The 12,063-nt window shown below is 46.2% G+C and overlaps 1 protein-coding gene across 23 annotated transcripts in view; it reads left to right on the forward strand.

Annotated features, from left to right (window-relative positions):
- The first annotated feature begins 2,992 nt into the window (after nucleotides 1-2,992).
- The window catches only part of TCF7L2 (transcription factor 7 like 2), a 189,335-nt gene continuing 180,264 nt past the window's right edge, over nucleotides 2,993-12,063 (forward strand). For 22 of the 23 annotated variants that reach the window (XM_054581525.1, XM_054581527.1, XM_054581526.1 and 19 more), the window contains exons 1-3: nucleotides 3,287-3,592; nucleotides 3,869-3,935; nucleotides 4,145-4,269. In XM_054581525.1, coding sequence (XP_054437500.1) covers nucleotides 3,404-3,592; nucleotides 3,869-3,935; nucleotides 4,145-4,269 — 381 coding nt within the window. In that variant the 5' untranslated portion in view covers nucleotides 3,287-3,403. Of the gene's footprint in view, nucleotides 3,593-3,868; nucleotides 3,936-4,144; nucleotides 4,270-12,063 lie in introns of all 23 variants that reach the window. The other variant, XM_054581530.1, reaches the window with a different exon arrangement.

Here is a 12,063-nt window from a genome sequence, read left to right on the forward strand (position 1 = left end):
CCAATTGGCATTTCTCTCTCACTCTTTCTCACACACACATTTTTAAGACATATTAAAATTTTTTTAAAAAACAGTCTGAGTTGCCCCAACCTGGGTACATACCAACTGTTCTTTAAAATTTCATACCAAATCTATATATTACATGTTCACATTGTGGGCCAACCTGACTTAAAAAAAAAAACTGTGACCTTGCGTTTTGCCAATTGCATCTCCGTGCCCAACTCCTCCCCCCACTCCCACCCCGACATCACCTGAAGCCCTTTCGGAGACCTCAAGGTTATGGACCCTCTGAGAGCCTGCTGGTCTCTCCAAGCCTTTTTATGGCGTGAGACAACAAAGTTAAATGTGGCACATGTGCTATCATGAAAAAAACTTTTAATTGCTCAATCAAATCAGAGATTTAAAGAGATTCAAGAGTTTCCTTTGAATGAGAAATATAAGGATATGCCAAAATGTATGTGGTTACTGATCATAGGCAGACAGTGTTTATATTTACATATGATAAAAATGCAGGCCAGGACATTAAAAACAATAAATCCACTCTTTAAAATTTCAAGTCAGAATATTTATGAGCTTTTATTATCCAGGTAGTCCTATAAAGGATATAGAAGACCTCATTATCCAACTTAATTCAGATCAGGGTTAGATTAAAAAACAAAATACCACCATACAGGAGAAAGAAATTGCCATAAAATTGAATTACTATAAATGTGTTCCAGTTAAAGTAAATAAGCCCTTAAAATGGGCCTTAGGAAAGTCTAAGCTGTACACAGTCTTGGGTACACTAAGTATACATATGACAATTAGCAAGTGTGAAAAACTATGGTCATTTGCTAAATGTATAAATCTAAAGGCAACCAAGTGAAAAGACCTAAAAAAGGAAACTGTTAAATCCATTTGTACATGGATTTAACAGTGAAGCATTTCATTCTTCATGTTTTTACTTGGTGTCTTGAAATAATCCCCTTTCTGTCTCCACTCTCCCTCTTAGAAACTGTGCCCGCCTTATTTATTTATGAAGTCTGAAGGTTAGTCCTACCTGCTGAGACTAATTAGTCCTGTGCTTTGTATCCTATTCAATCCTGTCTGATTAAATGTACACATTTGTTTTACTTCTTTTCAGGCTTCTTTTCACTCTACTTCTGATTTTCTGATTAATATTAAAGTTGGGCGTTACAGTGATTCTAGTCCATCGTCCACCCCCATTTTTATTTTGCCTGCATCTTATTGTTTAGTGTGCAAAGGTGGTTATTAATTTTTTGTTGCAGGGGAATTCATGGGCCTTGTCAATTTTGGTATCATTATTTTTAGTAGTCTTCTTTCTGAGACCTTAGCTTATGAAACAGTTTTGCTGAAACCCCAAACTCTCTAAATACTACATGGTAAATTTTGCTCTCTTTTGTAAGTCTTAGGTGCTGATGAGCTGGCTGAAAAGCAGGTGAGATTTTTTTTTTAGGGGTGAGTGAGATAATTTGATACATCATGGACTCTAGGCCAACACTTCCTAACTGACAATTTGCTAATTCTTATTGATTTCTTCTTTCTCTCTCTCTTTTTTGTCTTTTTGTCTCCCTTTCATTGGAGTTGGAGTTTCCAGTCCTCTTCTCATTGGAGATTTGCAAGAAAATGAGTGTTCTTGCTCCATCACCCAGGAACACTGTGTTTTGGAGGCCGGGCCTTTCCCCTTTAACATAATTCTGTTCCCCATTTTGTAGCAAATCAATCTGCTCCCCAGGAGAGTGGCGAAAAATCAACAAATACCTGCTTCAAACCCCAGGTTTTCCATCTCCTCCCTGAGGTCTTCCAGCATCAACTTGGTTAGCAATTTCCTGCCAGAGCCATCTACATCTTGATTATTTGGTCAGTCTTTCCGGGATTTCATTTCAGACCCCCTTGGAGAAAGACTCCAGCACCTCTGATCCCAGGGGTTGGTGAACTTTCAGTTTTATTTTCCCTAGTGGTGTTAACGCCCAAACTTTTTACCTCCAAAGTCAGAAAGGACTTTGAATCCTAGCTCATTTCCTACCACCTGAGATGTCAGTTTAAAAAAAAAAAAAAGAAAAGAAAAAAAACAGAAGACTCTACATTTAAAAGAATTATGTATTTTTCCTTAAAGATATTTTTAATGTCCCTAACAAACACTACCATATTTGATAGTTTTTTGGAATAAAGTCATCTTGGCATATTTGTTCTAGCGAGACAACAGTTAATGAAATGATTCACTATTAATAAACAAAAAAGGGAGGGAAGACCTTGTGGGCTACTAGTTTGTTTCACTGCCTTTGACCAGGAACTCTGCCCAGCCCTCCACTTCCCCAAGCCCGCTGAAAGTGGAGGGCTGATCTTTCTTTTTGACCACTTCTGTTACATCCCGCCCAAGGGTGGCTGATTTCACCGCTGGAGTAACCACTACGACCTTCCCCCACCCCCAATGCACCCCTTTCCCAGGAATACTCCCCTTTCACCCATTCTTAAGACTTATTTCTAATATTTCTAAAGTGCACTTTTCCTGGGCCTCTCCCCATCCCCGCCCCCCAAGTGGGCTTTCCTTCCGCCTTCCTCGGCTCCGATTCCAGACTTGGTCGCCACCCCCTTCCCCTCCTCTCCCACTCCGCATTGTCTTTCGGAGGCCGCCCCCCCACCCCCCGGAGAGAGTCCCGGTCCCTCTCGCCCAGGCTCCCGGGGTCGCACACTCAGCGCAGGCCTCTCCCCCAGCACACTCCTCCCTCCATCTCTCTCCCCACGGCTCCCCCGCCCTCTCCTCCTCCCGCTCCCGGCGCCCGAAAGGATCATTGTTAGCCGCCCCCGCCCCGCCCACCCCGGCTGTTTATTTATGCACACGTCACCGGGCCGGCCCCGCCCCCCGGCATCTCATTAAGCGAGTGTGTTCCTCTCGCCCTGTCAATAATCTCCGCTCCCAGACTACTCCGTTCCTCCGGATTTCGATCCCCCTTTTTCTATCTGTCAATCAGCGCCGCCTTTGAACTGAAAAGCTCTCAGTCTAACTTCAACTCACTCAAATTCGAGCGGCACGAGCTCCTCCTGTATCTTCGGCTCCCCCCCCCTTTGCTCTTTATATCTGACTTCTTGTTGTTGTTGGTGTTTTTTTTACCCCCCTTTTTTATTTATTATTTTTTTGCACATTGATCGGATCCTTGGGAACGAGAGAAAAAAGAAACCCAAACTCACGCGTGCAGAAGATCTCCCCCCCTTCCCCTCCCCTCCTCCCTCTTTCCCCTCCCCAGGAGAAAAAGACCCCAAAGCTGAAAAAAAAGTTCACCTTGGACTGGTCTTTTTCTTGCAATATTTTTTTTGGGGGGGCAAAACTTTTTTGGGGTATTTTTTTTTGGCTTTTCTTCCTCCTTCATTTTTCTTCCAAAATTGCTGCTGGTGGGTGAAAAAAATGCCGCAGCTGAACGGCGGTGGAGGAGATGACCTAGGCGCCAACGACGAACTGATTTCCTTCAAAGACGAGGGCGAGCAGGAGGAGAAGAGCTCCGAAAACTCCTCGGCAGAGAGGGATTTAGCTGATGTCAAATCGTCTCTAGTCAATGAATCAGAAACGAATCAAAACAGCTCCTCCGATTCCGAGGTAGGAAAAGCCCCTCGGGCTGGTGGGGTTTTTAATCTATTTCCTGGGCTTGGCAAATGTTGCTTAAAGGGGAGAAATCGGGGCTGGGGGCGGCGGCGGGGCACCACGGGGCCGGGCGGGCGGCGTGTGCGTGCCGTGCCACCATTGCAAAAACTTGTAACCCTGTTTTTCTCTCCCCCCAAACCCCCCACCCCGCCGGTTCTTTTTCTCCCCCCTTCTCCCCACCCCTCCGTGGCGTTTGCCCCTCGCCCTCCCCACCTCCAACCCTCCGGGAAGGCGGAAAGACGGCCTCCGCCTCGCTCCGAAAGTTTCCGAGATAAATCCCGGGAAAGTTTGGAAGAAGGTGAGTACGCCCCGCGTGCCCCGCAGCCGCCCGGAGCTGCCCCCCGGGTCCGCCGCCCCGCGCGCCCGGGCCCTGCGCCCGGCTCGGCCCGGCCTTGCGCCGGCCCGGCCGGGGCGCCCGGACACTTGGGCCACTTTCTAAAAAGTTTTTCCTCGCTCTCTCCCGCTCCGCGCGGCCGCCGCCGTCCCCTCGCCGCCCCGCCATGTTAGCGGCCAAGAGGCAAGATGGAGGGCTCTTTAAGGGGCCACCGTATCCCGGCTACCCCTTCATCATGATCCCCGACCTGACGAGCCCCTACCTCCCCAACGGATCTCTCTCACCCACCGCCCGAACCGTAAGTGTCTCCGCGCCCGGCCCCCGCCCGCTACCCGCCAGCCCAGCCCCGCATGCGGCCCCTGCCCTGCCCCCTCCTTCCCCCTCCTCTCCCTCCCCCTCCCCGCCTTCTCCCCTCCCAGCCTCCCCTCCCCCGCTCGTGGCCCAGGCCGCCCGAAACTCTCCAAACTTTTCTGCCTTTTGTGGACTGGATTTGTTTGCACTTCGCCATGTTCTTGCTTTCAGTTTGCTGCCTCGTGATGTTGGGAAGACCTTTCTTTCCATGCAGGGCTTTGTTGGGGGGGAAAGAAATCAGAAGAACTTTTTTTTGCGCTCTGATTGTCCCCTCCCCCTTTGGTGGTGTTGTTTGTTTCTTCACCCTGGGAAGATGACTGTGGCTCTTTTCTTTTCTCTCTCTCTTTCCCTTCCTTCCCTCTTCTGTGGCGTCTTGGGCTTTCCCCGGTTAACCCCTTGGCTGCCGCTGCCGGGGACGCAATGACTGGGCTGTGCCCGACGCGCGGGGTAGAGAGTGAATTTTCCTTCAGGCGTTGGACTTGAAAACTAGCGAGCGAGCGAGCGCGCGGAGCCCGGGGCCCTGGAGAAGCGCCTCGGCTTTCTCTTTCGGCCGGTTATTTATTTAGCTTTCTAGTGCTGATCGTCGGCTCATAGCCCTCCTACCCCTTTGCCCTGGAAGGTCATGCTTAACAGAGTGGTCCCACTGCAAACTTGGGCCCTCTGGGCTTCCTCTCCTTTGGCCACCCCGGAGGGCCGCGAGCGCCTTGGGCGCCTTGGCTGGCTCAGTTGCCCCGCGCGCTGGCTGCAGGGTCTCCCGGGCCACGCCGGGTGGGGAGGCTCCTGTGGCCGGTGTTCTAGGTTTGTGGGCAGCCGGCACGGCCTCCTCCGAGTGGACTTGATGTATTTCTAGGGAATTTCGGTGCCTTCGGGCTTGGAGCGGGATGTGCGCGCGCGAGCTCAGTGGGCTCTGGGGGAGGGGAGGCAGACACGAGGGTGTGTCGGCCGGAGGGGGTACAGAGGAAGCCAAGGGTGCCTCTCCTTAAAGAAAGTGGGCTGCTAATCGTGGGCCTTCCAACTTTGGGGGCCCCACGGTGGCACGCGGTGCCAGGCTCCTGGGCCGCTTCTTGTAGCCTTCATCCTGCACCCACCGCTGACATTTGTTAATAAGGCTCATCCTCTTCCCGGACGGCCTCTGCCCCCTGCCCTTGCCCTGAACCCCCTCCCCCCATCCTCAATAAAAGCCTGCATTGAGAATCTCTAGACGCAGTCTCTAGCCGTTTGTGCCTGGTTTCCCGAAATTGTCAGTTGCACCTTCTCTGGTTTGGTCCCCCCTTACCTCTTATTTACACACACGCTACTTCTGTCTTTTCTTTTTCGGTAACTGGGGGGTAGTAGCCATTTGAAATAATGCCCCCACTGTTCAGCAGCCGTTGATTCAGGACTAATGGCCGAGGGCTTGCCGGACAGGAGTCGATCAGATCTACAAGTGTTTTTAAGCATTAAAATATTAACTATCAGGTTTGACCTGTTCTTTGGGTCCCGGCAAAAATGGCAAGGGCATGCTAGACCGGTCATTTTTTATGGCTCGGAAAGAGAATTATTCCCCCCTCCCCGGCGCTCAGGCTTCTGCATGCTTGGGAAGCTGGGAGAACGTTTCAGCCCGACCTCTTCCTGCAGGGCCAGCTCTTTCTGGCTGCAGGGGCCGGGCTGTGGGGGGAAGCACACCCGGCGACGGCTGTGTTGTATTTTTCTTGGGAGCTTGAGGGCATGTTAAACCGGGAGCTTTCTTTCGGCTCAGAATCCGATGGTTTGTGTACTCACCAACCCGACCAAGCAACATTCCAAAGTAACCATGAGAATTTCTTACCCTCCCCCTTCCCCCAGCGATGGTATTATTTTAAAATCCACTTGGCCATCTGAAAGGACATCTGAATGTTGAGCTTGGATGGCGGGCTTGCTGGCTTTATTGAGTCTTTGCAAACTCCCCGTGTGTGACCGCTGGCAGTCTCGCCATACTATCTCCGAAAACTTGAGCTGTTGTTGTTGTGCTGTAATTAGGAAACAGGGAAATTGTTAGAGGCAAATAAATGATTTCCCAGTGCGAAAAGGAAGCCTCCCTTTGTGGGCATTACAGGAATAGCCGGAATCTAGTTATTTTAATTGTGGACCTAGCGGGTGGCCTGGTGCTGTGACATCAGATTGAGTCTGAAAAGACATTTCTGAACTCAGTAGGCAGTTTTCAGTATTTGCATGTCAAACACCATCTTTGTGTGCACTGCCCCTTCCGCCTTCCTATCTGTTACCTGGGTTAGATTGTGTGTTCCAAAATTAAAGTTATTTATTTAGGCCGGGCTGCAGAGCAATGGAAATGAGGACGAGAGGCTGTTGTGTGTCACTCCTGACGTCTTCGATCAGAGGGGCCAGCTTGCAATTCCAGATTTGATACAGCTGCCGGAGGAGTCTATAGGCAAGACAGCGGTCTTTTCATGCCTATCTGAAATTCTTAGTGCTGCATAGAGGGTGTTTTGGAGGGCAAGGTGTAAAGACAAATTAGCTGTATGCTTAATTCATATCCCGACCTTCCTTGTTGGTGGTGTTTTTGCTACATTTTCTGTTGCTTATGAGTGTACCTGTAAGCAGCTTCATCTTTAAAAAGCCAACTCTTCGATCCCTGATTTCTGCTTTTCTATTTAAGAATGTAAAGAATTAAGGAATATCATTAAATCGGCTTATGATGAATAATACATTATCTTCAGAGTAATGCTTTAATTGCTGAAGACGCCATAAAGCTTGATAGTAATAATTTTATTTTAAAACGACAAAGATTTCTGCATAACATTAATTTAGTCTTTGATACAGTAATAGGAACGGCTTTTAAAAAGACAGATTTGAATACAAAAACGCATTAAAGAGAGAGGTCTAGTTAAGTAGATGGGAAGTGATAGAACTGCAAATATTAGAATTGTGGTAACATTTGTATGTTGAAGATAAGAATACTGTTACCATATTAAAGTTGATGGGAAAAAGTAGTGTTGCATTTCTTTTTCCCTCCTGCCAAAACAGAAATGGGAATATGGTGTGGTGGAAATTCTAGTTAGGTTCGAATTTCTTTTTCAGGACTTGATTGTTAGAGTTCTTGCATCTTTTATCCCATGTTGTTTGCTTTTCAACTGAGCTATTTGCTACTAGTTTGAACAAATAAATAAGCAGCATCTTGAATTCATTTTTGAACTTGGAATCCAGCATTTAAAGGAAACCAAGAGGGGCCTATTCACTGGGGTTCTATTTAGCCAGGCAACTTCTCTTTCTGTCCTGTGAAAAATGGATGTTTTCTTCTCACTCAAACAACATAATCCTTTCTAATACAAAAGAGCTAGACCTTGGAGTGCGAAGGGTTAATGGTGGTCCTTCCCTGTTGTCCTCCCACCCCCCAGCTTCACCCCCCGATTGTTTTGACAACACTTTTCAAAGTGTGACATTCCAAGCCCCTACATAACAATGTAATATTACTGTAATTACACAGGTCATTACATTTTAAATAGAGAACAATAAAATGCTTATCACCCTGAAAAAGAACAGGTGTTCTTGCCCTTCTTTGGTATTTATGCTAATTGTTTTTCATCTCCTTCCGAAATATTTATGGCGAACATGTTTAGATTTCAATCTGACCGCCACAGCATTAATTCAGTGCTAATCTTTATAGGTTGGGGTTTAATGTCTGCAGTGTGGATTATGGGTTCAACACTCACCCAGTAAGTCATATTTTAATGATTATAAATTTAATATGCCAGCGCTTTGCCATTTGTTGAATTTAAAGCTTTCTGAAACGCCAGAAACAAACTATTAAGCAGTTGGGAGCCTAAAGTGCTTCTCTGGAAGAAGTGTTTTTGGAAACTTTTGACGGCTACAGGGAAGTGGCTTTCACTGATGCCCCCTATCTGACTGAGGAAAGATTTAGGGGAAGACAACCCCTGTTCTGGCTGAGGAGTTCTGTACGTTGATTTGAATTTTACTGAAAATGGATTTCATTCGGAGTCCCTGCTGGAAGTTGGTCAGATTTCTGTTTCTTAGCAAGCTGTGAAAAAGTTACAGGAAGGTGTCCGGGGGGTTGGCGCAGATCAAGAAGGCTGTTCTGGGAGCAGCGCAAAAATATTTGCTTTAGAAAACTCGCATTTTAATAGTTGCACCGGAGGCTGTGCTTTTAAAGATTGCAGTGGAAGTCTTTCCATGTTTCGAATGCCCCTTTACATCCCACGAGGTGCCTGTGTGCCTGCAGAAAGTGCCTAGAGTTCTCGTTTGGGAAATCTTGGTGCCACTCCTCTCACACAAGCACAGTGGGTCAACTAGGAGGCATCTAAGAGGATTTCACATTTTGTCAGAGGCTTCACAACAGGGCCCCCCGAATCCCATTAAGAATGCACTGGAGAGAAAGGACAGCTGCAGATTTTTGTGCGGACGCGTGTTTCTGGACCATGACTAAAACTCCCGAGGACCTTTTCCCCAGCTGTCTGGAAGTTATGTGGAAGTTGGTTTATTGGCAGTTAAGTATGAGACAACCTGGATTTAGCAAAGGCTCTCTCTTGCACAGGAAGTAGATGACATTATGTTGGGGGAAGGGACGAGACTTCAGGCAAGGAGTGATTTACTCTTTTTTTTTTTTTTTTGCCTTTTTTTTTTTTTTTAAACCATAGACTTGCCAAATAAATAAGCACTTTCCAAGGAAGTAGGTTGTAAGCTTTTTAGTCTTGGTAAGTGGTATTAGATAATATCTTTAACCGCATTTATAACTGTTTGGAGGTGACATAGTACAGAAGTTTTGAAAAGGAGGGGTCAATCAGATTCTGGAGGCTTTTATTTTTGTAGGGGGGCATGATGGGGGTGTCTGAGTTTCTTCTGGGAGTGAATATTGGCAACCATGTAAGTAAATCTTCAACTCTGACTTATAATTGAGCACATTTGTGAAGGAAATGGTTAATTTTACAACCAAAGGCAAACTTGCACCTCGACAGGTCTGCTGAAAGAAATGTGCCCCAGTCCTTTGCTGGCAAGCGCCACTGGGTCATAAATCCACAGGCTTTATTTACAGCCCATAACACTTATGAATGTTAAGATATTTGACGCCACGTTGGCCTTATAATATTCAAGGTCCGCAGACATTGGCAGTAGCTCAAATTTCTCTCACTAATTATAAGCAATGAGGTGGGGGGGTTGGGGGGAAGCCCATTGCAAATGCTGCCCTCCTCCCTCCTCTGACCCCCACCTCTGCAATCTGAGCTGACTGAGACAGACACCCCCCCTTGGCAGCTGACTTGTACTTTTCCTCTAGGCTATTGTTATACACATTTATAAAGAGCACTTTTCAGGGATGGAAATTCAGTGGGGGGCTCTGCACAAATGCCTTTTTCAAAAGCAAAGTTGCTCTAGGTGTTTGCATCTTTTTCCTTCTGGTTTCTTCCTTTTTTTTTTTTTTTTTTTTTTTTTAAGACTATGTTGCCTATATTGTGCATATTTCCCAGAATACTTAGAGAAACCTGATAGGGGAGACTGCTCTGTAATTTATATGATGTTCCACTGAGCTGGAAGGGAAAATACACATGTTGCCTAATGTACTAGTTAACGGGAAGGTTTTTTTTTTTTTTTTTTCCAAGAGAGTGAGGAGAGCCGATTGAAAGAAAGTAATAGATGAGAAGGAACAGCTCAGATTTATGTTGGGGATGGGATGGCCACTCATTTGGGAAAAGTGCACTGGTGTCTGGGGGTGGCAGCACAGAAATGTCCCCCAGGGAGGCAGAAAAGATGCGGGACTAGGAATAGGAAAGTATAAGAAGATGGGACACAGATTTGGGTTTGGGGAATGTCTTGATCGAAACTGGGGATTGGGAATTTCTTACGGGAGGTGGGAGGACCGTGGTGGGGGGGCGGTGCTGTTGGAAACTGTATTATTGCTTTGCTCAGCAGAGACTGGTTCCAGTCCACTCCTCACCCAAAGTGAGGATCTGGCAACAGACATGTTTCCTCTCAGTTACTGTGTGACGACCGGGGGGCGGGGGGCGCTTGTGGTCAGGACCCCCCTATGAGGTCTCAACGGCCAATTATGTGGCCGATTTTAATTTAGTTTTTAAATGCGCCCTGTTCTGGGTGTTACAAGCTGACCACATGGTAAAGGGGCGCGGGGTTCTGAGTGTGTGGGAAACTTGAGGGGGGCTGATGGCTCGTCATTTCTGGCGGGATACTTCTCTCCATCCGACCGAAACTTAAAGACCGAGGCTGAAAGGTTTTATTTTCTAATCAATGGAATGCAGAAACTTACTAGCCCTCCGGGACAGATATGAATCCCTTAACAGCTCATTACAAAGATGGGGCTGTGGGATCTTTGAACGGGTTATCAGCCCTGGTGTTCTTCGGTTTTCCCAGGATAGCTTTTCCTTCCTTAGGCACATCTGATTTCAGGCTGGTAATTCAGCCCGTTATATTTTATTCTTTTTTTTTTTTTTTTTTGGTCGAGAAGCAGCCCCAAACGGCTCAGCCTAAAGGGGGAAGGAATGGCTATTATTAGTGGGAGCAGCTCTGAAGGAGTTAAAATTGCTCACTAAAGTTTGGCATCATGAAAATAAATTTGAGGCCTGGTAGGCATTAGCGGGGCACAGCACATTTACAGAGCTTAATTAGTACGAACTGTAATTGTTCATGGTCTGCCAGAAGAAGTAATGTTCAGGAAAAGTGGAGTCCTTCTCTTGCAGTCTTCAGTTTGAAACCGATAAATCACTTGCATATTTGTGTAGTGATTCAAATGGAGCTAAGACCTCTCCCATCCCAACATGTGGTAAATTGTAAAGTCAATGAATTGCAGATGTAGGCTACAGTGAGATTCTCTAAGAAAATGCAGAATGAATGGGAAAGAGTGATGCTATAAATATTTACTGAGAAGATAACTAGGATCCAGCGTGCTGGGCCAATTATGATGTACTAAATATATTAGTAAAATGCTTTAAAAATCGAGAGGATTTGTGTGGGTCTTGGGGTGGGTTGGTTTGTTTTAGGAAGTGAAATAAAAGGCACCGTGTTACTGTCGTGTCAGTTTTATTAAGCCTGAATCACAATGGCATACCCAGGGAAGGACACATGAAACCCACATTAATGCAAATTAATTCGTTATGAGTTGCAGCACTGTGACTGCTAAGTGGAGTAATGATGGGGGCATCGTTTTAAGAGTGTTAGTGTAGCAACTTTTAATGAAAATGCTGTGTTAGGAACGTGTCTCAGTACTAGAGCCTGCGTGTTTTTGTGTGCTGGAAATGTGTATTGTTCGGGAGCAGGAAACTTAATTCACTTTATAACCCCCCGCCCCCCACCGCCCCGAGCAGTTTAAAAACTTTGTTTTAACGTTTAAAGAAAATCGTCTAGTTTTTCTTAAAAAAAAAAACCCCAAAAACCAACCCAGAAATGCCGATCACCAAGTTCAACTTCAATATTTCTTTCTTTCTTTTCTATTTTGCAAGAGATTGCAGCCCAAAGTGGAAAAACAATGAATGTGTAGCATCCCCCCATAGACCTATGGATGTAACTTTCTTGAAGCAATTTTTTCCCCTCTTTTTCTTCTTACAGGATTTTTGGTCTCGGGCAATGTTGCAAGTCAATACTTCTTTCCCCCAATGTGAGTAGGTGGATGTGTGTGGAAGCTGTAAAAGTTAATGATCCTCTCTGACTCATAGCTGATGGTTTCAGGTTGAGGAAAAAGAAAAGAAAGAAATTAATGAGGGTAAATAGACATTTGATGGAACATGGAGACAGTGGGAGAGGT

Source organism: Pteronotus mesoamericanus, unplaced genomic scaffold (genome assembly GCF_021234165.1).
Source record: "Pteronotus mesoamericanus isolate MK-2021 breed Mesoamerican mustached bat unplaced genomic scaffold, CSHL_Meso_final contig_657, whole genome shotgun sequence".
Lineage (NCBI taxonomy): Eukaryota > Metazoa > Chordata > Mammalia > Chiroptera > Mormoopidae > Pteronotus > Pteronotus mesoamericanus.